The sequence below is a fragment of the Drosophila subpulchrella genome, chromosome 3L, assembly GCF_014743375.2.
Source record: "Drosophila subpulchrella strain 33 F10 #4 breed RU33 chromosome 3L, RU_Dsub_v1.1 Primary Assembly, whole genome shotgun sequence".
Classification (NCBI taxonomy): Eukaryota; Metazoa; Arthropoda; class Insecta; order Diptera; family Drosophilidae; genus Drosophila; species Drosophila subpulchrella.
Genome location: NC_050612.1, coordinates 10,283,254 through 10,306,140, shown reverse-complemented (window position 1 = coordinate 10,306,140; position 22,887 = coordinate 10,283,254). Strand labels below are relative to the sequence as shown.

The following is a 22,887-nucleotide window of genomic DNA, read 5'->3' as shown; positions in this document are numbered from 1 at the left end:
ATTGCGGCTCCTTTGCAGCTCTCAAGCGGATGTGCGCAATTTAAAGAGCTAGTTGCGAGTGTTAGATTGTCACTCGAATGTGGCTGAGGTGTTGGCCGTACTTTGGGCCAGAGTTATGGTACGACATAATAGAAATGAAATGTTTTTTAGGTCATTAGAAACCCAACTATTTCCACAATAATCTAAACTCTTTGAAAATGTAGGTCTAGAAACACAAATCATTTAAAAAAAATGGTATGTAAGATTAATTATAAATGTAATTTTTTTTTTTGGTTCTTAAATGCAATTAGTTCTAAAAATATTTTGTGTCATCGATAATGAAATATATAAATGATTTATAAATATGTATTTATCTGCCACAGACCTTTTTATACTTAACTACTGCTGCAGACCATAAAATCATTAACCTTCATAAATACCTTGCAATCATTACATGGCTTCAAGGAATAAATAAGCCAAATAAGGCGACTCCTCCGCGCAGTAGCTATCAGTTTAATTGAGATTGATTGTGGCCAACTTCCGTTCCATTGCGTTCTGCCCATCGCGAGTACATTCCCCAGAAGACCCGATACTTGGCCCCCGATAAGGGACTCTGTGTGGGCACCAGTCGCAGTCGCAGTCGCCCCGTGACATCTCCGACTTCTGGGGTCGACCAAGATTTATGGCTCCTGTCAGTCGCCTCCCTTTTCGCTCCTTTGCCACACTTGCTCATCTCACACATTGCAGTTGCATTGATTTTTGTCACTTGGGGCAGCCGATTGGCATCGCATCGTCGCGTGCCCCACAATTAATCACGAGTATCCGCGGGTATCGTACCTCCGCCTCCAGGACAAGTATCGAGCATCTGTATCGAGCTCATAAACGACAATCCGCCTGACATATGAAGAGTGATGTCCAAGTCGCCGGCTGCAGGAAGCGATTGTTCATTGTGCCACCGCACTCGCAGATGCAAATCGTTTAGGTATCTCTCAAAAAAATGTTAAATAGCTACACATACAGATGTTTTCATGGTAAAGCATTAGGAATGAATATATTATAAAACAAAAAAACAAAAATTTCCTTGAGTTTTTATTAATCAATTACATTAAATTCTTTTTACAAATGGCAATGAATTTAGCAAATTTAAACTCTCCTGAATGCATTAGTGTTCAAAATTTAACACTACTTTAATATATACATCTGTATATATATAAAAGTGAGATTCAAGTGGAACGTTTTAACATCTCTGTTTACAATAACAATTTTTCTGATCTCTACAGATGTATAAATTCGTTAAGATGTGAAAAGTTTCTTAAGTTTACTAACTACTTTTCAGACTTTTTAAAAAAATCGTTGATGCTTATGAGGCTTAACATCTCTGCGTACAATTACAATTATTCCAATCTCCGCGGAAAGTGAAATATACGTATATCAGGTCATTAGTTAGTTTTAACATCTCTCAATGGTCAACAATTTACAATTTTTTAGGTGGCGAAGTAGTGCGCAACGCGTAGGATTAATGACAGTCCTCGAAGAGGATTCCTTTGCATCAAAAGATGCAGCTTAGGATCCACAATCATGGCCATTACAAGGCGGCCGTTTGCGATAGTCGGTCGACGGGCTGTCCTGGTACTTCCAGGGGGGTTCAGGTCCACGTACCGCACATACCGCGGAACAATTCGAGCAATACCAAATGAAGGCCGTGGCACCAGGACTAACCGAAACAAAGAGTTCCGGTTAGACAGCGGTATCATCCGGGGCGGGGCTAGGGTCAGGGCAGAGGAGACTATATGAAGTTGCAGCCCCGAAACACTGGGGCCTCCTCTTCTGCGAAGTGATTCCCGAGGCCTTGTATACAGGAAAAACAAAGTCCTGAGGCCACCCGGTGCTTGGATGCGACGAAAGCGCTCACTGCGTCGAGGTTGTTGGGGCATGGTTTTAAATTTGTTTTAGACTTTGTTCCAATATTTATTTTCACCGCGAGAAAACTTCTCGCAAAACCTCGTGCCACAATCGATTGCTAAACAATACTGAAATCGAGGGCTACAATCGAGTGAGCCAGTGTTGTAAGCCTTGAATCATAAGGGAACTATAAATGTTGTAAACAATATAGGTTTCGCTTTCTGAAATAGTTTTTTATTTAGCAGGTTTAACCTCTGCAGCAGATACTTTTACAATACAATTCATTAAAGCTTTTTCGAAATTTGTATATCCATTGGTTTAGTTTAGTAGAGGAAGTAGTAGGCAATGTACAGGATCAGGGACATGGCTCTGGTGGGATTTTGGCGCATTAGGGTCTCCACCGAAGAGTCCACGATTATGCCCATCAGTAGTACTCCTCTGACGTCTTCCAATGGACGGTCCCATCGAGATACAGAGGTGTATCGAATCCGTTGTGGGAAAACAGACGGAGCTCTTGCCATCGGCAACAGGACGGACTGAACCACATTGAACGGTCGCGACAGGTCCATGGGCATGAAACTAGAGCGATTCGGTACCGATGGACCAGAAAGTACATGGAGGTGTGGGTGCGGCCCACTCAAATTTATCCTACGAGCAGCAGAAGGTCTTGAATCCAGGAAGAAGATCACTCGGTAGTTTTGAACTGGAAGAATCGCAAGGAGTCTGCGCAACTGAATGCGACGAAGGCGAGCACTGCGTCTGCGTCTGGGTCTACGAGCCGTGTCCATCAAATTGATTTTGAACTTAATTATATTAAATCGAACCAATTCTTCTGGCGTCCAGTACTTTTCCTGGTAAGCTAAGTGGCAAGCGCTCACTTTGCAACACTGGAAACGAGATGGCAACCAATCAGAGCTGGCCAATCAGCTATTTTTGGTATAAAAGCTTAAAGGTGGTCGATAGATTTGGCGAATTTATTTATTTTTTAGGCTTGTGGAATATTGGATTTATATTCATATACCAACATTCCGTATCCATTAAATTGTTTTTAATTTAATTAAATTAAATCCAACCAATTCTTCTGCCGTCCAATACTTTTCCTAGTACAAGCTACGTGACAAGTGCACACTTTGCAACACTGGAAACGAGATGGCAATCAATCAGAGCTGGCAAATCAGCTATATTTGGTATAAAATCTTAGAGGCATTCGGTAGGTTAGGCGACGGTGTTTCCATTGTGGTATATACCATAGATCAATATTATTTGGTTTTTAAAATATGTAAAATAAAATATCCAGAATTCTTAATATGTTTTAAGGTTTATCAAAATTTTGGTAATGGTATCCTGCTGCTAAACAGTTGCGCGAGCCTCAGAGTACTCAAGGCCATAGTTTGTTGGCGTTGTTAAAAAAATGGCTTTGTTAAGATAAAATTAAACGTTAAAATATATAATTCCATCAAAGAACGTACAGTTATTTGAGACAATTATTTTAAAAATAGATTTTAAAAAGAAACTTTTATAAATTCAACTGACCAAGTAACTATATGTGGTATATGTCTTATGTTAGATCAATCTTTATCACATTTGACCAAATCAAAAAAAAACTCAAATCGTGTAAATGACTAGGGTTGCCAGCCCAAGTGTCAGATCCTCTCACTCTGCAACACTGAAGCTGCCAAGGTTGACACAGATGTTGCCGCGAAGGATAGGATTGCCAGCTTTTGGCGCTAAATATGGTAAGTATGGTCATTAGTTTTGGCCAAGCACGACTTAGTTTATTCGCCCGTTGGCCACTTTTCGGCCCATTGAGCCTGTTTGCGCCTGATTATTATTATGCTTATGCTTATTATTGCGAAAAAGCGATTTTGCCACAGCTGCAGCTCATTTATTGTTGTTGTAGGTGTTCAATTAAATATGCAAACAGTTTCGCAAATGTGTCTCGACTTGACCGAGTTCAAAGTCTAGACTTTTGTCTTTTTTTCGTTGCGAAAAGTTCATTGCCAATGCAGCAACCGTTTTCATTTTTCTGTTTTCTGTGTTCAGTTACCAAAGCCTCGGATCGGATCGATCGGTCGATCAACTGCAGCTGCATTGAGTCACAAGCCGGGTTGAAAAGCCCAGAAACGGACAAGAGAGACCGGCGGACAGCGGCCAAGTTCCCAACCTCCAACTTCCCAACTGCTAACTGCTAACAACGCTTTTTTGTGGGCGGACACTGGCCAAATGGCTTTGGGTACCCTTTTCTAGGGGTGCCTTGAAAAGGCTATGAACTAACATCTGAGAATAAGGGTGGATTCAAAAAGAAAAGTAAGATTTATTAAGTCCCTAATTAATAATTTCGAAAATAATCAAAGGTTCTGTCAGTCCTATTCGATTGTAAGCACTATTTGATATTTTTACCAAACATAAAGTTTACTAGTATGTAAAAATAAGATTATATGGACTTTCAAATAATTTTGCTTCTGAAAAGTATTATTACTATTTACAGAAGTTTTAGTTATCATCATATGGTTTATGAAACGGGAAGAAATTTTTACTATACTGATAAGTTCAAATTATTTCACTTGGTTTTAAATATTATTTAATTTTGGATTAGCAGATACTTTTTTGTATATCATATTTAAAGTAATGATATAATGAATATATTTTTCTTGTTCCATCCATATAGATAACTCTTACAAGGGCAATCCCCTGTCGGTCATCCCCCACCTTGATCCCCTTCTGTGTATTTTAGATTTCAGTGTGTTCTGGGCTGTATTTTCGTTATAAATTCTGGGCATAAGACCATATCGTTTTCATTTTGATTTTGATTTAATTTACGGTTCTCGGGCCACGGGCTCTCGCTCGGACACTTTGAATAATGTTTGTCTATTTATAAATATGAATTATTTTCCAGCAGATTAGAGAGACCCGGGCATTGTTGTTTGTTGGGTCTGTAGCATTTAACCACGGATCGCTGTGCGCTGCATTTTTAATTGCTAATTAATTTCCCCGACACACGAAAAACAATGAGAGTGAGCGATAAGTGCGCTTTAAGTTTTCAATTACCCAGATATCTGGGGCCACACCCCCCGTGCGCCCCGAAAAACACCTGGTTAGGCTTATTTATCGCGTTGAGATTCGCATTATAAATTTAATTTAATTATACGTGAAGTGGTGCGTGGGCGTCTGTCTCTTTTTTTGTCTTTACCGGGGGGATACGACGGCGAAAAGTTGCCCAGACTCGCACTAAACAGCAATTAAGCTTAATTATAGTTGTCGCCGTTTTTAGCCAGCTTGTCTTGTGTTCGGCTGTCTTGTCTTGTCGCATATTGTTGTATGCAAAGCAGGCGCACGTCTGGCCAAAAGTTTTGCCATTATACCATTTTGCCGTGGATCGTAGACCAGGCCAACATCGCAGACTAGTTAGCCGCGGTTCCTGTTTCGCGGTTTTCCGTTTTTTCGGTTTTCGATTTCGGCGGCTGAAGGAGGTGCACACAGAAAAAATACGGTCACTTTGGATCCGGCCTTGAAGGACCAATTTTTATAATAGTCATTGTTGTTTTGATAAACTTGAGATAATAGATTCTAACTGGGATATATTATAACCGGATCTGAAGTATACTTATTTAAATGATAAAGTATTTTGACCTTCTAGATAGATAGATAGAAAGCTTTATTAACCATATATTAAACTTATAAAGACATCGATACTTTTTAATATCCAGAGGACTGGTTTCAGTACATTGTAATCATATCACTGTAGGACTCCATTTTTATATTATATTTTTAAAGGAATACCTTAAAGTTTATCTTGAAAGTAGTCAAATGTTCTCGCAGTGTACTAGTAGATGTCCATATCCCCTTGTCCCGCGCTTTGGCCAAATGTCTGTCACGATTACCAGACGGGCACGAGTGATGGCGTCTGCTGTCCCCCTTTTGCGCCCCTACGCCCCTGTAAATACACCCCGGGGGGGTCCTCCCCCATTTGGCTAATGGGCGCTTTTATGTTATGGCCTGGCTTAAAATGGATGAGCCTGCTCAGGAGTTGCAATATACATACATATATCTGAATGTGGGTTTTGAGTCACTGTGGGTGTTGCGGCAGCTGGACTCGTGGCCCAAACGAAAGTAAAAGGTGTTGCCAAATTGATGTTAGTGGTAGAGGAAGTAGGAAGTGCTAACCATAAAATAGGGGACATCTTGTAGATTTTTAATGGATTGTGTGTGGCAGTCACATGATAATACAGCTATGATGATGTGGCACTGTTTAAATAGAGAGTTTTTAGAACGAAACATTGCATTTTTCAACAGATATGATGGTATGTTTGACTGTCAGATTCATTAGATAATTGTGCTATAACAAAGATTCAGTCAATCAAGAATAATTAGATAAGAAAACGAGAGTGTTCACAGCTAGCACACATGTATATATAAACAATTTAAGGCAAGGCATTGCCATTTCGTATGAAAACTAATAAATCCACCCACAAGGAAGTGGAGTTCTTAATTATTGAATCACCTTTCGAATCGCTGAACATCTCATTCATTTCCATTCATTTGTTATTCGCTATTCACAGTTCCCTGTCGATTCGCCCGGAATCAATCAAAGTGCAGACGCAGGCTTAATTAGCTGCAAATTAAAACATATTCTGTGTATATCATTATAAACTCCACTGACACATTAACCAAGCTGGCATAATGAGTGCACTTCCCCTCGCCTTTCGGGCACAAATTAATTGAAATCATAAGATTTATCACATCTGCGATCTGACTGAAATCGAATCAATTTCATGAGGCTTTGTTGCCCTCGAACAATATCCCATGTGGCCAAGTGGGTGCTGTAGACAAAACCTTTGTGCGACGTACTATATGCATAATACATCCAGTTGTGGGGTCCCATTCCTACACGTACTTTAGGTTTATCCGGCGATCTTAAGCCAATTTAATAAGCGGTTGCCCCGTTGTGGCCGCAAAGTTGAGCTGTCAGTCGCCAAATGATTAATCAGCCCGAAACGCACCACAATTGAAGAGTGGTGCTGGAATGGCACTGGATGGATGTGGATGTGGATGCGAATGGATGTGGCTGGGGATGGTGGATGTGCCAATGGATGCTGAGATGCTGCGATGAATGAATGGGGGCATGCCAATGTCTCAACGCCCACGAGAAGGGAATAATCGAGTACTTACTTATAAGCATTGGTATTACACGTTAAAAAATTATATATTGCAGATTATTATTTAAATAATAATTATGTTCACATGACATAATTTTTTTCCTTCAAACCTTTTATTTCTTCTAACTCATTCTTTTTTAAATTCTGTGTGGAATTTGCTGGAATCTAAATTCCATAACTTGGTTCTTAACTATGAGGAAACAGAAGCAAGCATAAGGAAATATATATTTCACCTCATAGATGAAGAAACTCCCATATTCATCTCAGCCAGCCCACAGGTCATATGCATAATCCCCTAATTAATTGCTTTAAACGTTTCTTAAATTTATGGTAAGACAAACTGGTTCTCTCATTTAGTTTCTGAACTCTACCCTATAAATGAATACCCTCTAGAAAGGGGCAAAAGCGAAATTACTTTTATCATCGCCCCAATCAAAACAACATGACGCGTTCGAATCGAAATGCAGGCAGACAATTGAAATTATTATTGTTATTTTTAACAATTTTTTTTCGGGTCGCTTTCGTGGTTTGGGGAGGGGGCAAAGACATTTGCTTGACATGTTTGTTTCGTGTACAAAATATTTTGATAATGATCGCGAGCCCAGTACAACAAAACCCAATTGAGTTCCAAGACATTTCGTTCGGCATGGGGTCACACTTATCGGGTTTACATTCTCATCTAAATGAAATTATTGTCTTTTTAGTCGATAGAAAAACTTATGACGGCCCTTGTGACGTGTGGAGAGTTTCGAATAGATCTCGGACGGGGAAAACTTTCAATGATTTGTGTTTGCCTTGCCAGGCACGTATTGGGGAAATGTTAATAATTGTTTAAAGTCCAGGTGATTGCAATAAATAAGTGACACACAAATCAAGCCGTGAATTGCTAATAGAATAAGCTTTTTAGTACAGTCACGCAAAAGTCTGCTGTTAAAAACTATATGGTAAAATAAATAAACTGGGGTAAGAAAAGAAATATTAGCCTTAATATATATTTACTAATATGATTTTAGAGTAAATAATCGAAACTGATAATAGTAAAATGTAACACAGTTGCTCTGGTTTTTTTTAATGAAATAAGGTGACAACTCTGGTACACAACATTTTAACAGTCTCGAGGAATACCCCAAATATATTCAAGAGCTTTCTATCGATAGTTGTGATTTATATGTAGGTGACAACTCAGTTATCAAATTTTCGAGGTTAATAAGCATGCGTGGTTTTTTGCTGTCAATAGATTCCATCACCTCCTTCCACAACAGTGAGTAGTAAGACATATTATTATTAAATTTGTTATTCTCTTTTGTGTTCCCAAGAAAATGCCGGCCAGACGAAGTGAGAGGATTCGAGGTCAGAGAGAAACCGGAGCATCCAGCTCCCGATCCAATTCCCTTCCTGAAGTCAGTCTTCACCGGACTCGCAATGCGAATGCCCAGGCCACGGCAATTCGAGGTGCCCGTGGATCCACCAGGAGCCGGATTCTAACCGCTCGACTCGCCAATCCAGGTCGTGCATCAACTATACCAATCCGTAGACCAAGAGGTGGCCGTGGGACCGCGAGGGGAAGAAACATTGCCAGAGTTCGACCAAATACAGCTAGAAATCCCGCTCCGGTGGTGGCTACTGAAGGTGGTCAGGAAGGCACTGGTACAAACCCACCCAACAATCCATCTGCTACTGAGGAACCTCCGCGACGTGTCGGTGTCGTAGAAATGGTAATGAATTTTTTCCAAGGCGATCCTCCCAATACAAGCAATCCTACGGGTGAAAATATTCCCCTACTACTGAGACTTCAACGCATGGGCACCGAAATCCCCACCCAAGGTAGTCCCCTCTCCACAGCCAGATTGCAAAAGGAGATCGCCGAGTTCTCGAGGGGAACCATAGAAGGCTGCAACGTTGAGGTGGTCAATAACAACCTGTTCCACTGGACAGCCACCATACCAGGACCCCCGGAAACCCCCTATGAAGGCGGGCACTTCAAGTTGGAGCTGGTCTTTCCCAAGAACTATCCATTCCAAGCACCGTATATTGCTTTTATCACTCGGATTTACCATTGCAACATCGCCATGTCCGGCCACATCTGCCTGGACATTCTCAACACTCAGTGGTCGCCAGCTTTGTCGGTCTCCAAGCTCCTCATCTCCATCATGTCCTTGATGGCCGATCCGAACCCAAACGATCCACTGGAACCGGCAATTGCCGCACTCTATAAACGCAATCGCTCTTTACACGATGAGAATGCCCGCGAATGCACCCAGAAATTTGCCAAACAGTAAGAAATTGCCTATAAGTGGTTTTTCAAATATATTTATTGGATGTTTTTGTGCCAGCACTTTTTGGTGGATTTTAAACGGTTTACGACACTAAGATACATACGATAGTGATATACAAGTAGAATACATGGGACTACGGCTACTTAACCCACCTAGGTTCCGAATTCTGATTAAACATCTATGTAGATCTAGTGTACTATATGCAAAGAAATAAGTTTATACATGGTAACGTAACGCTACTTTAGCCTAGTTCAATTTGTGATTGTGGTGCCGAAGGTGTTTTTGCCTTGTGGTGCGGGTTAGTTGGTACATAGGATGTTCGTCAAGCAGGTGGTAATTTCATTTACTTAGCCTACTTTGCGTTTGAGTTAATCGCGTGGGTGATATCTGGTATTATCTGTTGATATCCCAGGCATCCCCACCCCCAATTGGTTAGCTGTTCCTAGAGTAGAGTGTGTGTACCATGTAGTAGTTAACCTTTCAACTAAACGAATTCATTTTATCTACGCTAAAGTCCTTTGGATTGTGGTATAGTTGATTTTGTATCTGGGTTCGCTGGGACCCCGCGCCTTCCTCATTTGTTCTTGGGCAGATGGCGCTTCATGTGGAGCGCCAGGTGATCGCTTCTCGCGAAGCTCCGCTCGCAGACGATGCACTTGAAGGGTTTGGCCCCCGTGTGTTTCCGGTAGTGCCGGGTCAGCTCGTCGGACCTGGCGAACCTCCACTCGCACTCCGGCCACTGGCAGGTGTAGGGCTTCTCACCTGGAAAAATGGAAATGGAGGATAAGTAAGATACTCAAATAGTATCGTTTTGAATTAATCTATAATATTTAAGAGATTTTCTGAGAGCTCCATGGTCTATTAGGAAATGCCTATCTAATAAATAATAATAATATTTATATAAAACGTGAAAAAATAAGCAAAATAAAAAATTTATTTTGATAATATGTGAAAATTTTAAAGATTGATTAGCACATATTCTTATAAGAATTTTTTTTAATTTAAACAGAAATATTTGTATGTGGAAATCAAAGTTTAAATCAACTTAACTTTTAAAATTGCATAGTTTCATATTTAAAATTAATAGTAAAATCGATTTACTGGTATTGGTGATTTTATTTCAAAAAGTAATAAGAAATAGAAGCCACTGAAAAGCCTAGAAACATAGATCCCCCGACTATAAAGCCATTTCACAACCCAAATTGATCTGGAAACATTGTGTAAATAATTGAGAAATAATTGAAACTTCATTGTTTTGACCATAGCAAAATGACAACAGCAGAACGGCAGCTGCAGCAGTTTGCTTACACAAGTTTGCATGTTGTGTATTTTGCATTTTGTACTTTGTGATTTCCATTACCATTCCTGTTGCCGAGCCAAAGACATTCGAATAAATTCCACCGGCCGGTGAGCGAAACTCTTTGTTATTGGCACCGCTCTATGACTAATTCAGACCCTCCAAAATCCCCCCAAAAGCATTCGTACGCGACACAAACATAAACATTTGTGTTCGAATTTAAATTGAAGTTGAATGAAATAATTATGGCGGCTGGAGATTTGTGAGTGAACTTGACATTTTTGGTTGCCTGACTGGGTTTTGTGGAGCGAATCGAATGGTTTATCCATGGACATAATCCAATTGGATTGGTTGGGGTGTGCAGAATTGAGATTTAGATTTAGGTGCTGAAAGACAGCGGTTCGAAGGGGTCTAAAAAAGGGATAGGGAAATATTTCAATCTTTTATTTATGAATTTAAATATATTTATTTTTATAATGGCAATAATATATCAAGAAGGTAGTAAAAATGTTTTAAGCAGAATTCCAACCCTAAACATCTTTCTCCCTGAACTTTCCCCTATGTATACAGTTTCCAAAGCCTCTTGAATTCATCTCTCATCTCCATCTCGAGATCTCAGCCAACATCAAAGCGAGCAGACTTGTGATTGTTGTTTATTATTATTTTGTACATCGAACAAACGCACAAATTTTGTTTGGTTTCCACGGACATTTTGGGGGCCCTCGAACCCAAGAGATCTCGAGTGGCACTCAGCTGACACTTTGCCGGGGCTTTTCGGATAGAAACCCAATGCCCCTCGACTCGTGGCGTGACTTATTGGTTTATTTAGATCTCTTTTAATGAACTTAAGTGCCTCGAGATGCGAACATAATCGCGGAGCTGGGGATCGCGGGCTTAGATGGACACGTGGGGCATTTGGATTCCAAAATGGCCATTCCGGTCCGATTGAGTGAGTCATATGGCCCAGAATGGGACATTAAAGACCTCCCCGGCCGTGGGAATTTAATTTGGCAATGATCACGGCAGCCACACAGCCGCAAACAAGGCAACAAACAAACGACCGGCGAACAAACAAAAGTTATGTAAATGTTGTTTTGTAATGTGCGATGAACGCAATGCGATAAGAGCAGCGGAATTACTTCATAATTTTACTTACAGCCGCGATAAGGCCACGGCGGCAATATAAATAAATTCAGGCTCCATCGGCGACTGGAGCTGCGATCCGCGGACTAGAGCCCCCAGGCTGGGCCACACTGGACCACACTGGTCCATAAAAGACCTCCTCCAGTCGCTGGGCATAAAATCAAACTAATTTATGGCAGCGCGAACGTATTAGCAAACAAATCAGTACAAAATAAGCCAGTTCCAGCCCGAATCCAAATCCGAATCCTAGGGCCAGGCCATGGACACTGGGAAACTGGACTGCAAACTAGAGACTGGTTGGGAGATATGGCAAATTTATGCGTTCGCCGCCTGCATAAAGATTAGTTACCAAGTGATTTTCTAATCGCAGCCAGATAAAAACAAAAAGCCCAAATAAAAATGACAAATTTACGAGCCTCGAGGTTTTGTGATGAGATGAAGATGGCAAGAGGTGGGGAAATGAAAATGGGGAAACGGTTGGAAGGTGAAATAAACAAAGAAAAGGTTGATTTCAAAAGTACATAGTGACCAAATATTTTAATTTAACATTTTCTTTGATTTTAAATTAAATTAAAAAGTGTTCGAATCTTTTAAATACCATTTTTCCCATATAAAAGTGACATTTCTGCAGATCTCTAGGAGAATCGAGTGTTGACCAATAGATTTTCCTTTGCTAATGGACCTCTTCACTTTGCGCAAACGAAAGACTTAGGAAACGAACTGCCGCGGACAGCTCGATGACTTTGGTAAATGTTTGCGGTGGAAATCTCTCAATCTCGCCACCTTTTCCCCCGTTTTCCCCCCGAAAACTCTCGAATTCTCAGCCCGGCGTTGCTAATCAGCAGAGACAACAGCCTGGTGGCGCCTCAAAAATGGCATGAAAAATGTGTGTGCGCCTTGGAGCCGAGGGGAATATCAATGAAATCTATGAATGGAATGGGCTGGGCTCTGCCGGAACGCTAACTAACTCGAAAGCCAAACAAACCGACAGCCATCAGACGGTAGCAAAGCGTTTCTGCATCTCGGCCTGCCACTCTGCCACTTTGCCACTCGAGGAATTGCGAAAGTCGGCTCAAACCTAAATCGCATAAACCCGGCCCGGAATTCGTGTTGGCCCGAAGCTGGCTGGGTGCTACGACTTGCTCCAAATCGGATAGAGAACTTTTAGCGATCTCAAGGGAACTGGAATAAGGTCCGGGGTTAACCCAAAGCTGCCGACCTCTCGTTGATGGGGCGTTAACTTTATCAGCTGAGTGAAAATCAGCGCTGCGCACAAAAATCATAATAATAAAAATGTTTTTAAGGCAGCGCTTTAAGTTGCGCATAAATCAGCTGGTCATGTGCGATTAATAAAACGGCAGAGAGATGGGATTCTGCCATTTTTTTTAGCCTCTTCCTCATTTTAGTATTATTTTTCCCTCTTCCTTTGTGGAGGCATTAAACGTGCGGCCCATAAAACGAAGACAGGTGATCTCGGTGATCGGTGGGCAATGGGCAATGGGCAGTGGCAAAAGCAACAACCACGGCCACGGATCGTCAAGTGTAATCCGAGCAAGGAGGAAATGCAGGCCAAACGTGCGCCCAGCTGATGGCGTTGGCGATTGGCGATTGCTGATGTTGCAACTGCCAACTTGCAACTGCAACTGACCACAAAAACGGGGAAAAACGGAAAAAACGAAGCCAGAGCCGCAAAAACAAACCGTACAAATCACGATTTTCGCTGCGGTTGCCTCCGTGGCGCAGAAATTGAAAATGAACAGCACACAGAAAATAATTTTCAAGATCAATGAGATGAGATTTCAATATAAAAATAAATGGGGATTTTCAAATTCCCTCTTAAATAAATTTAAACAACTAAATAGATCAATTGGTAAACGTTGCAAAAATGGAATTTTCAAAACCAAAAACGTCTGTAAGCCCTTGTAAAATTTTAAAATATCGTAGAGTCGTACATTTAGTAAATTTCTTTCTTGTTGTAGAGGCTTAGGATATTTTTATAATATCCCGACATGAAAAAGAAAATTCTAAAAGTGAACCTGTTGGCTTTAAAGGCTTGAATTTGGATCCGTGTACTGTGATATTTCGACCTATCAATTTACTTAAAGTTTATCTTTAAGGCCTATTTTCTTCATATTAGGCAGAAATTATTCCCAGTGCATGGCACTCAAAAAAAAGGCGCTCGAAGCTCTCTGGGCCTTGGCAAATTATGTGCTGGCAACTACAAATATGAGCGCGCGAATTAATCAAAAGGCGACGGTTGCCCAACGTCCCAAAAACCGAGTGGCGCAGCTGTTCGCCGGTGGCTCATCGGCGGTTCAGTGGTGCAGTTGGGTCAGCTTTTTGCTCAGTGGTGCGCAGCCCACATGCGAGCTGAAGGATCGCAGTGGGCCAATCTGCGACAGGGGGTCAAATGCGGGGTCATCAAGTGGGTGGTTGGGTTTTCAGTGGGTCGTTTTTATTTCAGGGAAAACTCACCAGTGTGTATCCTTTGATGGGCCTTCAAATGCGAGCTCTTCGTGTACACCTTGGAGCAACCTGAAATTAAATTAAAGGGAACAATTAAAAATAGTTTTATGAGTTTAATAAAAGGTCAGGAATTCTAGACGTATTTACTGTTAGAAAGTCTTTCTCTTTTACCTCAATTTATTTATGACCTTGCAATGACTATTAAATCGATGGGTAAACAAACATATTCAGTTGTAAAATTCGATATAAAGCCATAACAAATTTTTTGGGGCCTAGAAACCTGAGCTGTAAGTGTGTCTATCCTTTAATTATAATAATTAATATCTTCGTTAGTAGGATTTCTTTGAAGACACCAACTAAACAAAATTTATTGCCAATAATTGTTTACGGCTTCGAGCCATCTGAAAGTCATAACATTTTTCGAGTGCACTTGGTTGCTTTTCGCGTTCACCAAAAAAATATCAGATTTACAGCGAAGCACATCAGAGGAGCCTCGAATCTGGAGTCCCGATAGAAGAGCCATTTTTTGAAAGTGGGTCAGTGGGCGTGGGCCTTTAATTAGCGGGTGAAAGTTGCACGAGATTCACTTGCAACCTGCAACTACCTACTTGCAACTTGCAACACCGCAGAGCGAGTGACATTTATGAGGCATTTTACGGCGGCGGCATTAGTGCGCCTTTGCCCAAAAAAGGATTTCCCGGGGATCCCCGCACGTACGGCTCTAATTGAAAGCTGCCTGAGCAACGTGCCACGAAACACAATGCCTCGCTGCCAGTGAAGAATGTTGCTGACAACGGGCAACTTGCAACTTGCAGACTGGCAACCAGCAACAAGCAACCAGCAACATGCAACCTGCGACTGGCAACGATCGTCGACAGTTAGACAGTTGGAGATACCAAAAAGCGCTGCCGAATCGGAGGAACTCCGCCATTCCACCAGTCCAGACATATCTCACTGTCTGATGCGTGCGCTTATGGCATAATAACTTCATTTGGACAGCGTTTCGGCCGGAGTTGCCTCAAAATGGCCATGGCCAACGTGTCAGACAATTGTCAATTATTTATTAGTGGCAACGCACGTAGTCGGTTTCGAACAAGCGACATTGGGACACGGACGGAATGCGTCTGGCCTGGAGTTTGGATTTGTGGATTCGTAGATTTTTCGATTTTCAGATTGGGCCAGACAGCTTCGCCTTAAGTGCTTTTGGGTCCGCAAAAGTGATCCATCGATAGCTAATGGATGGTATATGAAGCGGTTGTTCTGGTGAGACTGCGGGTGATGTGATCTCATCTTAGGTTTACCCCGATCTCGAAGATCTTTGGCTACCTGCGAGTAATGGAAAAAATCTAATGCTCGGGAAGCTTGTTTATTTTATAGGCAGATGTTAAAGCAATTCTAAGCTGGGCTATATTTAGATTCCTAATGGCAAAGTGTTAAATTAAAGTTAATACCTATTGCCAGCGATAATTTGTACTGCATATTCTGAATAATATTGTAATAAATTCTCCTATAATGCAATTCTTTCATCAGTGCAGATCATATTTCCCCCATCGATCACCGCTGACTCAACGATCTAACGCCCACCTCTGACATTGAAAACGCACTTGGCCAGGCTAAGCACAAAATGTAAAAAACATGCAACTGTAACAAAAGCCCAGGGAAGGTGCCTCGAAGCTCTTACATAAATATGGCAATTGGCTAATTAGAATTACAAAGAAGGCAATTGAAAAAGCGCCACAACAGCGACTGCGACACCAGAAACTTGGCAGCGGGAACTGTCAGTCGCACAGCAAGAAAACAGCACAGAAACTCGAAAGATAATAAATAAATGTATAGATAAATAGAGAATAAATAAATGCCGATTGAAAAAACGCGGCACGCATGCGCAATGAGGATCGCACGTGGAGTGGAGTTTGGTGGCTCGAAAGTGGGCGCAAAAGGGGCGGAAGGTGACTTTGTTACGAAAAGTGTCGCAAAGCGCGCCAAATGATAAACGATACAGAGGCATGCGGCGACTAACAACGAGAGATGAGGAAGCGCATCTCCAGAGATCTCTGAAATATGGGATCTTAACGAAAAGAGGTATACAGATCTTTCTTATTAAGTTACAAGTTGAAATATGGAAAAGGCTAAGGATCCCTCAGAAAAAAATATTTTTCAGCTCTAGTACCATCTTAGTTTCCCTATAAAATATATACCTATGTTTTATTTTGTTGTATTATAATTTTTAATTATTAAAAGGAGATATGTTAAAAACATGGTGTTTAAAAATTCAGAATTTATATGAAGAGTATCTTAATCGATTCTGAAGGTTTTAGAACCATATTGAGATGTTTTAAATTTTTTATTAATGTTTGTTATAGGATATCTGACTAAATAGAAAATTATAAAATGGTATTTCAAGATTACTTAAAGAACAGAAAGCTTTAAGAATATATATGATTTTCTATTTTAAAAGTTAATTTCTTAAATTAATATTCTGAAATGTATCTTAACTCACCCACGAAATCACAGTGGTGGATGCGTCGCTTTTCCAGCTCGGGATTATTCCGGCGGTTGTACCGCACCGTCCGCACGCTCATCAGACTGGCGATGTGGGCCGCCGTTCCCGGCTGGTGGTGCGAGTGCCGGCCACGCCTCCCGCCCCCCGAGGAGCGGGGGGTGGGCGGTGGCTGCTGCTGCTGCACTTGTTGCACCTGTTGCTGCTGCGGCTGTTGCTGCTGCTGGATGGCACTGGCGGGCGTTAGGGTGGTCAGAGTGGTGGTGGCGGTGGTGCAGCTGCTCCCCGCGACTGCACCACCCAAAAGCTGCAGCGTGGGCGGTGGGTTGAGTAAGCCCATCACGTGACCTTGCTGATAGGGCGGTGGTGGGGTGGTGCGACGTTGAGCGGCTGCCGCGGCTGCAGCTGCCACCATGGAGCTGCCGGGACTCCCGGGATCCGAGCTGGGAGGAGTCAGGGGTGGCACGAACATGTGGCGACTGGCGGAGGAGGCGGAGGAGGAGGAGATGGACGAGGAGGAGGCCGAGGGGGTGCTGGGCGCCGCGGGGGGACAGAGCTGCTGCAGTTGCTGTTGCTGCTGCTGCTGCTGTTGTTGCTGTTGCTGTTGAGCACCGAGTTGAGCTGTGGGCGTGGCAGTGGCGGAGGCGGTGGCTGACGCAGCGACTGATGGCGGGTGTATTTGGTATTTGGTGTGGAAGGTCTGGGTGTTAAAGAGGGAAAATATAAGAAATTAAAAAAAAATGTTGATAATGGAAAATCTTTCATTATTCTTTGTAATTATATTTGTTTTTAATTTTATACAGCATTTTTTAGTTCTTTTTTTATGAAATTAAATGGGAGAAATTTTAAAAATGAGTTTTAAGTGAAAGTTTGTGTTTAAAAGTGTGTTTTAAGTAAAAGCTATAAATATTTTAAGTTTAATATTGAATTTACTGTGAATGTCAATTAAATCCATATTTTAAGATATCTTGTTGTTTTAAAAAATTATAATTAATTGAACAGGCAAGCAGGTAAATGAAAATCAATTTTAGCCTTTTAATAGACTTATAAGCTATTTTATTTTTCTTTGTTTATAATAAACATGCTGCTGTAGGACTTTCGCTTTGTAAATATGATGAAATTTAAAAATTGTTGTAAGAATTCTGGGACTCTTAAGTAAAAACTTGCTGTTTTTATTTAGGCTAAGTTTCTTTTCAAGTGTACTTTTCAAGTCCCGTCACTCACCTGACTGCTGTGCCAGCTGTAGCCGTAGGAGTTGCTGCTGCTACCGTTGAGATAGCCGCCCGATCCGGCGACCAATTGAGATGCGTACTGTTGCTGATAGGAGGAGGTGTTGCTGCTGCTGTCGCCGGGGGTCGCCAGCTTGGGGCTGTTGCTGCTGCTGCTGTGCTGCAGATGTTGCTGCTGTTGCTGCTGCTGCTGCTGCTGCTGTTGCTGGTGCAGTTGCAACTCCACCACCTCGACAGCGGGTGGCAAGCCAGGCAGCGCCAGACTGGGATGATGCTGGTACAAGTGCTGCTGCTGATAATGTTGCTGATAGTGCTGCTGCTGGTATTGCTGCTGCTGCTGATGTTGCTGCTGGTGTTGCTGCTGCTGCTGATGTTGCTGCTGCTGTTGTCGCTGCTGTTGCTGTTGCTGCTGCTGCTGCTTCTCGGTCTTTATCTCCAGGGGACTGAGCAATGGGGTCGCGAAAGTCTCGAGCAGGCTCTCATCGATCGCCTCCATCTTGACCTGCGGCAGCTGCGATGTTGCAGGTTCGTTGGTGTTGCTGCTGCTGTTTCCGCTGTTACTGCTGCCGCTGCCATTGTTGTTGCTGCTGCTCAGCATGAGCGCGTTCTCCGGATCGATATTTTGGATTGAGGTAGTAATATCGTCCCAGAGCACGGGTCGCTGGTAGGGATCGTCCAGCGGATCGGCGTATAGAGCCTCTTTGTTTTTGGTTTCTGTACAATAAAAAAAACGGGGAGAAAAGCGCCTTATAATCGCCTGCCAACACATTATGCAAATTGCGGCGTGGGGAATTATTAATGTCCACAATGAAATCTCGCATATGCATGAAATTTCCAAACAGCTGCTCATTTGTTTGACTATTTTTAGAGCTGCCATTTAGCGGGGGGCCCACAATCAGAATTGAAACTTTTCGTCTAGGTTCAGGTGTTTATTGATAGGCTTCGGTTCACTGATTGATGAAGGGGCACCTACTACAGTGAAGCTCGAATAAAAAAAAATGAAAAAATTGTGTTTTGTATGCTGTCAATATAAACTTATAACCATTTTAAAAAAATCATTTTGAATCAACGTAAAATAATTATTGCAAAAGCAATGGCTTCGATTTGGTTCAATGAAGAACTGAATTATTTTTTTAGAATTATGTATGGTGATGGAAATTGACAGGCTTCGTATGAAATTTCTTTAATAAACTCAAGTATTTTTGAAGACTAAAAATATGATGTATTGATGGGATCATGAATAAAATATATTTTTGTTAAATATTTTTCAAATATTCCTTTATAATTTTTATACTTTATACAGCTCATCGCCAGATCGGGTCGACCTCAATCAGTTTTCTGATCAGGGTCTCCCGGTTGTCTGCGTTTTTTTTTCTTTTGGGCGGTTTCAGATTTCACATTTCGGCACCAAGCCGCAAACACGATGCCATCGCTTGTTTTTCTCTACTTTGCTATTGACTTGCGAGATTTCACCATGCGTGTAATTTTGTGTGCCCATCAGAGATCCCATTCCTAATTCCAGTCCCCTACCCCATCTCCCCCATATAGATATACCCACCATATAGATACTCCTTGTCGCTGGAAGTCGCACCACCCGCTGACGCAACCACCGCACCACCGTAGCCGAGTGCCACCTCGTAGGGCGCTCCATCGTAGAGTGGTGCACAGCCGTAGGCTCCGTTTGAGTTCGAATTTGGGGATCCGGCGGGCTGCAGTTGCTGCTGCGCCTGCTGATGTTGCTGCTGCTGCTGTTGCTGCGTATGTACAACATCGCTGGCGTACGAGGGGGCGGTGAGGTGGGGCCACGCCTCCGATGCACCACTTTCGCCACTCTGCAGGCTGTGCGAGTGGTGCTGGTGCAAATGGTGGTGCTGGTGGTGGTGCTGATGGGAGTGGTGGTGGTGCAGGTGGTGGTGGAACTGATGTTGCTGATGGCCTCCGGCAGTCAAGCTGTTGTTGTTGTTGCTGTTGCCGGTGGGTGTTTGGCTGCCGTTGCTGTTGTTGCTGCTGCTGTTGCCGCTGTGGTTGTTGTTGCTGCTGCTATTGTTGTTGTTGTTGGCGGCTGCAGCGGCGGCTGCCAGAGCCTCAAGCTCAACATCGGCGGGCTCGATTTTGTGCAGACGACCCATCAGCTCGTGCCGATAGTCCAGTTCCGGGGACTGTCAAAGAAGAAAGAACACAGAGAGAAAATTAATACGGGAAATGGAAAAATACACTGGAAAAATATAAAAACTATATTTTAATATCCAAAATACTATACATCAAAGAGCAAATAACTAATATGTATATTATGTAGGGGCTTAAATTAGTTTATATAGTAAAAGAAAGGGTATAATACTTTTGTAATTAACTGTTTCACAACATTTATACCTATATTTGTAGGAATTCAGAAATCTTATATACTTCTTATTTATTCCAATTTTCAATGTAGTGATATTCATAATAACCATATACGCTTTATTTTACATAAGATGGTAATATCTAAAATTGATTCAAGGGTAAGAAAAATCTCTTTATTCAGTACCAGCTTCTGAGAGACTTTTTCCCTTGATGCAGTTACCGCAGATAGTCTTAGTAACTCGTGTGTTATATGGCCCATTGGCAATCAGAGCTCCAAGGCCCTTCCCCCCTTCTTCTGAGGCATCCACCTCTATCTGGGATGCCGCTTCCCTGCCATAAATTTTGATTAAACTTTTATCGCCCTGCAACACTTTCTGCTGCCACTTGAGCAATCTCGTGGGTATCCACTGCCCCCCGTTCGAATCATTCGGCTCTTATCTTTACGTTCATTTCTTTTCCCTGGCTTTATTTAATGGCATTCTTTGCTTCAATTTCGTTTTGCTCGGCACCGAAATTTGTTGTTTGTAGATTTGTCGTCTGATTTTTATTTTTATTTCGATTTTGATTTTTATTTTTATTGCCCCGGCCGGGATCTTAATGCTCATGCGCTTTTAGGGGAATGCAAGTTCGTTGTCTAAGTCATTCGTTTTGAGTGGGGTATTTGTCGAATTTGAATATCTCTCGCCGAGCTGAGCAAACGAGAACAAATAGAAACGCGCTAAATTTGTGGCTTTTGTCATGCTAAGATTGTATGTTTTTGTTTATTTTTGTTTGCGGAGCCGGAGGCCTACAAATTGCTAATTCTGTAGATGATTTACCCATCGATTTTAGTTCCTTAACACAAACGTTTAATGAAGTGTTTTTTGGATTTAGTTAAATAAAGTTTGTTACTTGAAACGTATTCTTTGTTTCAACGACTTGATTGCCTTTTGTTTTATTTAATTTTCAGAGAACAGAGAACGTCTAATTTATGGCAACACTTAAGGTGGTTTAGGCAAACATAATAATCGTTTGGCAAATTAGTGAAATTTTTTATTCGCCAACGAGCCGGGCTTTTCACATGCAAATGATGAGGCCAAGGGCCCATATATCAAACCGACTGTCGATCGGCGAAGGCTGGCCATAAAAAATAGCAGAAACCAACGAAAATCTGACTCAAATTCGAGAAATGCCCGACACTGACTCACTCCCCCGAACAACTTGGAAACTTCGAAACTGGCAAACTTCGAAACTCCGACAACAAATGTTGCCTCGTTTCTGTTTTATGAGCTGAAAATTTACGAGCGTGGCAAATTATTTTAGCTGCAATATTTTTGCGCCAGCATTTTTCATTTTATTGGCTGCGGTCGCTTTATTTTCTTTCTTTTTTTTGGGGCTATGGATTTTTGCCAGACCCACACAGTACTATTTCTGTTTTTTTTTTTTTGGGCTTTTGAGTAATGTTTGCTCGCCGCTGAGGTCAACATGGCGTGTGATAATTTTAATAGATTTTTGTGTTTCATTGCGGGTCGTATGAGTAATGTCTGGAGCTGCCATTTTCCACTGCGGTTTTCCACGAACCGAGTTTTCCACTTGGCAAACGTTCTGAGTGGGGCTTTTCGTGGAGTGGGTTAGTTAGTTGGGCAGCTAGGGCGCATTTAGTGGGCTCCCCACGCAAATGACCTCATAAGAATGCGTGGAGCGTCGTCTTCGGAAGCCTGGCGGAATCTTTAAGTGGGTTCGATTGGACTTTGGGGCACCACCACCAGCCAAACGGTAATTGTGTGACAGCCACCAGAACCACAAACATGAATTTCAATTATGAACTTTTGGTTCTTTTGGACACTTCTTCTGGCCGCGGTGAAATTATGCTCAGGTACTTATAATTTCAACTTTTTTACACTGACTGACTGGCACGCCAAAGTATTTTTATTTATTGATGATGTTTTTTTTGTTTAACATTAAAATGCCGTTGTCAATAATCGCTTCTGACGGCAGGGTCAATAAATGGGTATTATGTACGTATAAAAATTTGCATAAATTGTACTGGAGAAGGGAGTTCAAATGGGCAGTATGTATTATGTGTATATATGTCCCGCTTTCGTCTGGGAGTTATTTGCCCATTTGTGCTGAAGTCTTTGAACATTTTGTGTTATTGTTTATTGATTTGACCCATTTGGAGTGTTGATGAATTGGGTTTAGTGTCTAGTTTGGGGTTTGTTGCAGCTGCAGCAGTTATGTGATTCATATTCAATGCGAGCATAATTTATTCACTTCGAGAAATTGTGTTTATTGAAAGGGTCAATTGCTTTTATAATTACTTTTTGAGAGGTGTCATTTTCTTGAATAGGAAATTGTGATTTAATGGCTAAAAGAGAGAAAAGTTTCAACCATTTTTATTGTAGAGGTGTCACTTGCTTGATTATGGAAATGTTTTTAGTCTTGGAGGCGACCATAATTATGATTTGTGAAAATATTTAAGGTGTGATATTGTCAATAGTAAAAAATATAATTATTTATGAGTTGAAGAGCTTCCCTGAATGAATATTAAGTTAAGCAGTAAAAGAAACATTTAAAAGGCTTATAAATTCTTTTAAAAACTTGGCTAATTAAACCCAAT

General features: G+C 41.7%; 3 protein-coding genes across 3 annotated transcripts in view; 1 reads left to right on the top strand and 2 right to left on the bottom strand.

Annotated features, from left to right (window-relative positions):
- Window positions 1–1,353: 1,353 nt before the first annotated feature.
- On the bottom strand, window positions 1,354–1,981 carry LOC119554828. Its single transcript, XM_037865901.1, has one exon. The coding sequence runs from the start codon at window positions 1,911–1,913 to the stop codon at window positions 1,464–1,466; it is 450 nt and encodes a 149-aa protein (XP_037721829.1). The 5' UTR covers window positions 1,914–1,981; the 3' UTR covers window positions 1,354–1,463.
- Window positions 1,982–8,208: 6,227 nt separating this feature from the next.
- LOC119554744 (ubiquitin-conjugating enzyme E2 19) lies at window positions 8,209–9,369 on the top strand. Its single transcript, XM_037865768.1, has 2 exons — window positions 8,209–8,298; window positions 8,354–9,369. The coding sequence occupies exon 2, from the start codon at window positions 8,357–8,359 to the stop codon at window positions 9,314–9,316; it is 960 nt and encodes a 319-aa protein (XP_037721696.1). The 5' UTR covers window positions 8,209–8,298; window positions 8,354–8,356; the 3' UTR covers window positions 9,317–9,369.
- Window positions 9,360–22,887, bottom strand: part of LOC119554743 (dendritic arbor reduction protein 1) — a 32,575-nt gene continuing 19,047 nt past the window's right edge. The window contains exons 2-6 of the mRNA XM_037865767.1: window positions 19,507–20,107; window positions 17,944–18,662; window positions 16,720–17,419; window positions 14,229–14,288; window positions 9,360–10,075 (exon numbers count right to left, since the gene is read on the bottom strand). Of these exons, the coding sequence (XP_037721695.1) occupies window positions 9,888–10,075; window positions 14,229–14,288; window positions 16,720–17,419; window positions 17,944–18,662; window positions 19,507–20,107 (2,268 nt within the window). The 3' untranslated portion in view covers window positions 9,360–9,887. The remainder of the gene's footprint in view (window positions 10,076–14,228; window positions 14,289–16,719; window positions 17,420–17,943; window positions 18,663–19,506; window positions 20,108–22,887) is intronic.

Excerpts from the sequence above, each read along its gene's own strand:
- LOC119554828 (XM_037865901.1), bottom strand. The coding sequence starts at position 1,913 with ATGCCCCAACAACCTCGACGCAGTGAGCGCTTTCGTCGCATCCAAGCA.
- LOC119554744 (XM_037865768.1), top strand. The coding sequence starts at position 8,357 with ATGCCGGCCAGACGAAGTGAGAGGATTCGAGGTCAGAGAGAAACCGGA.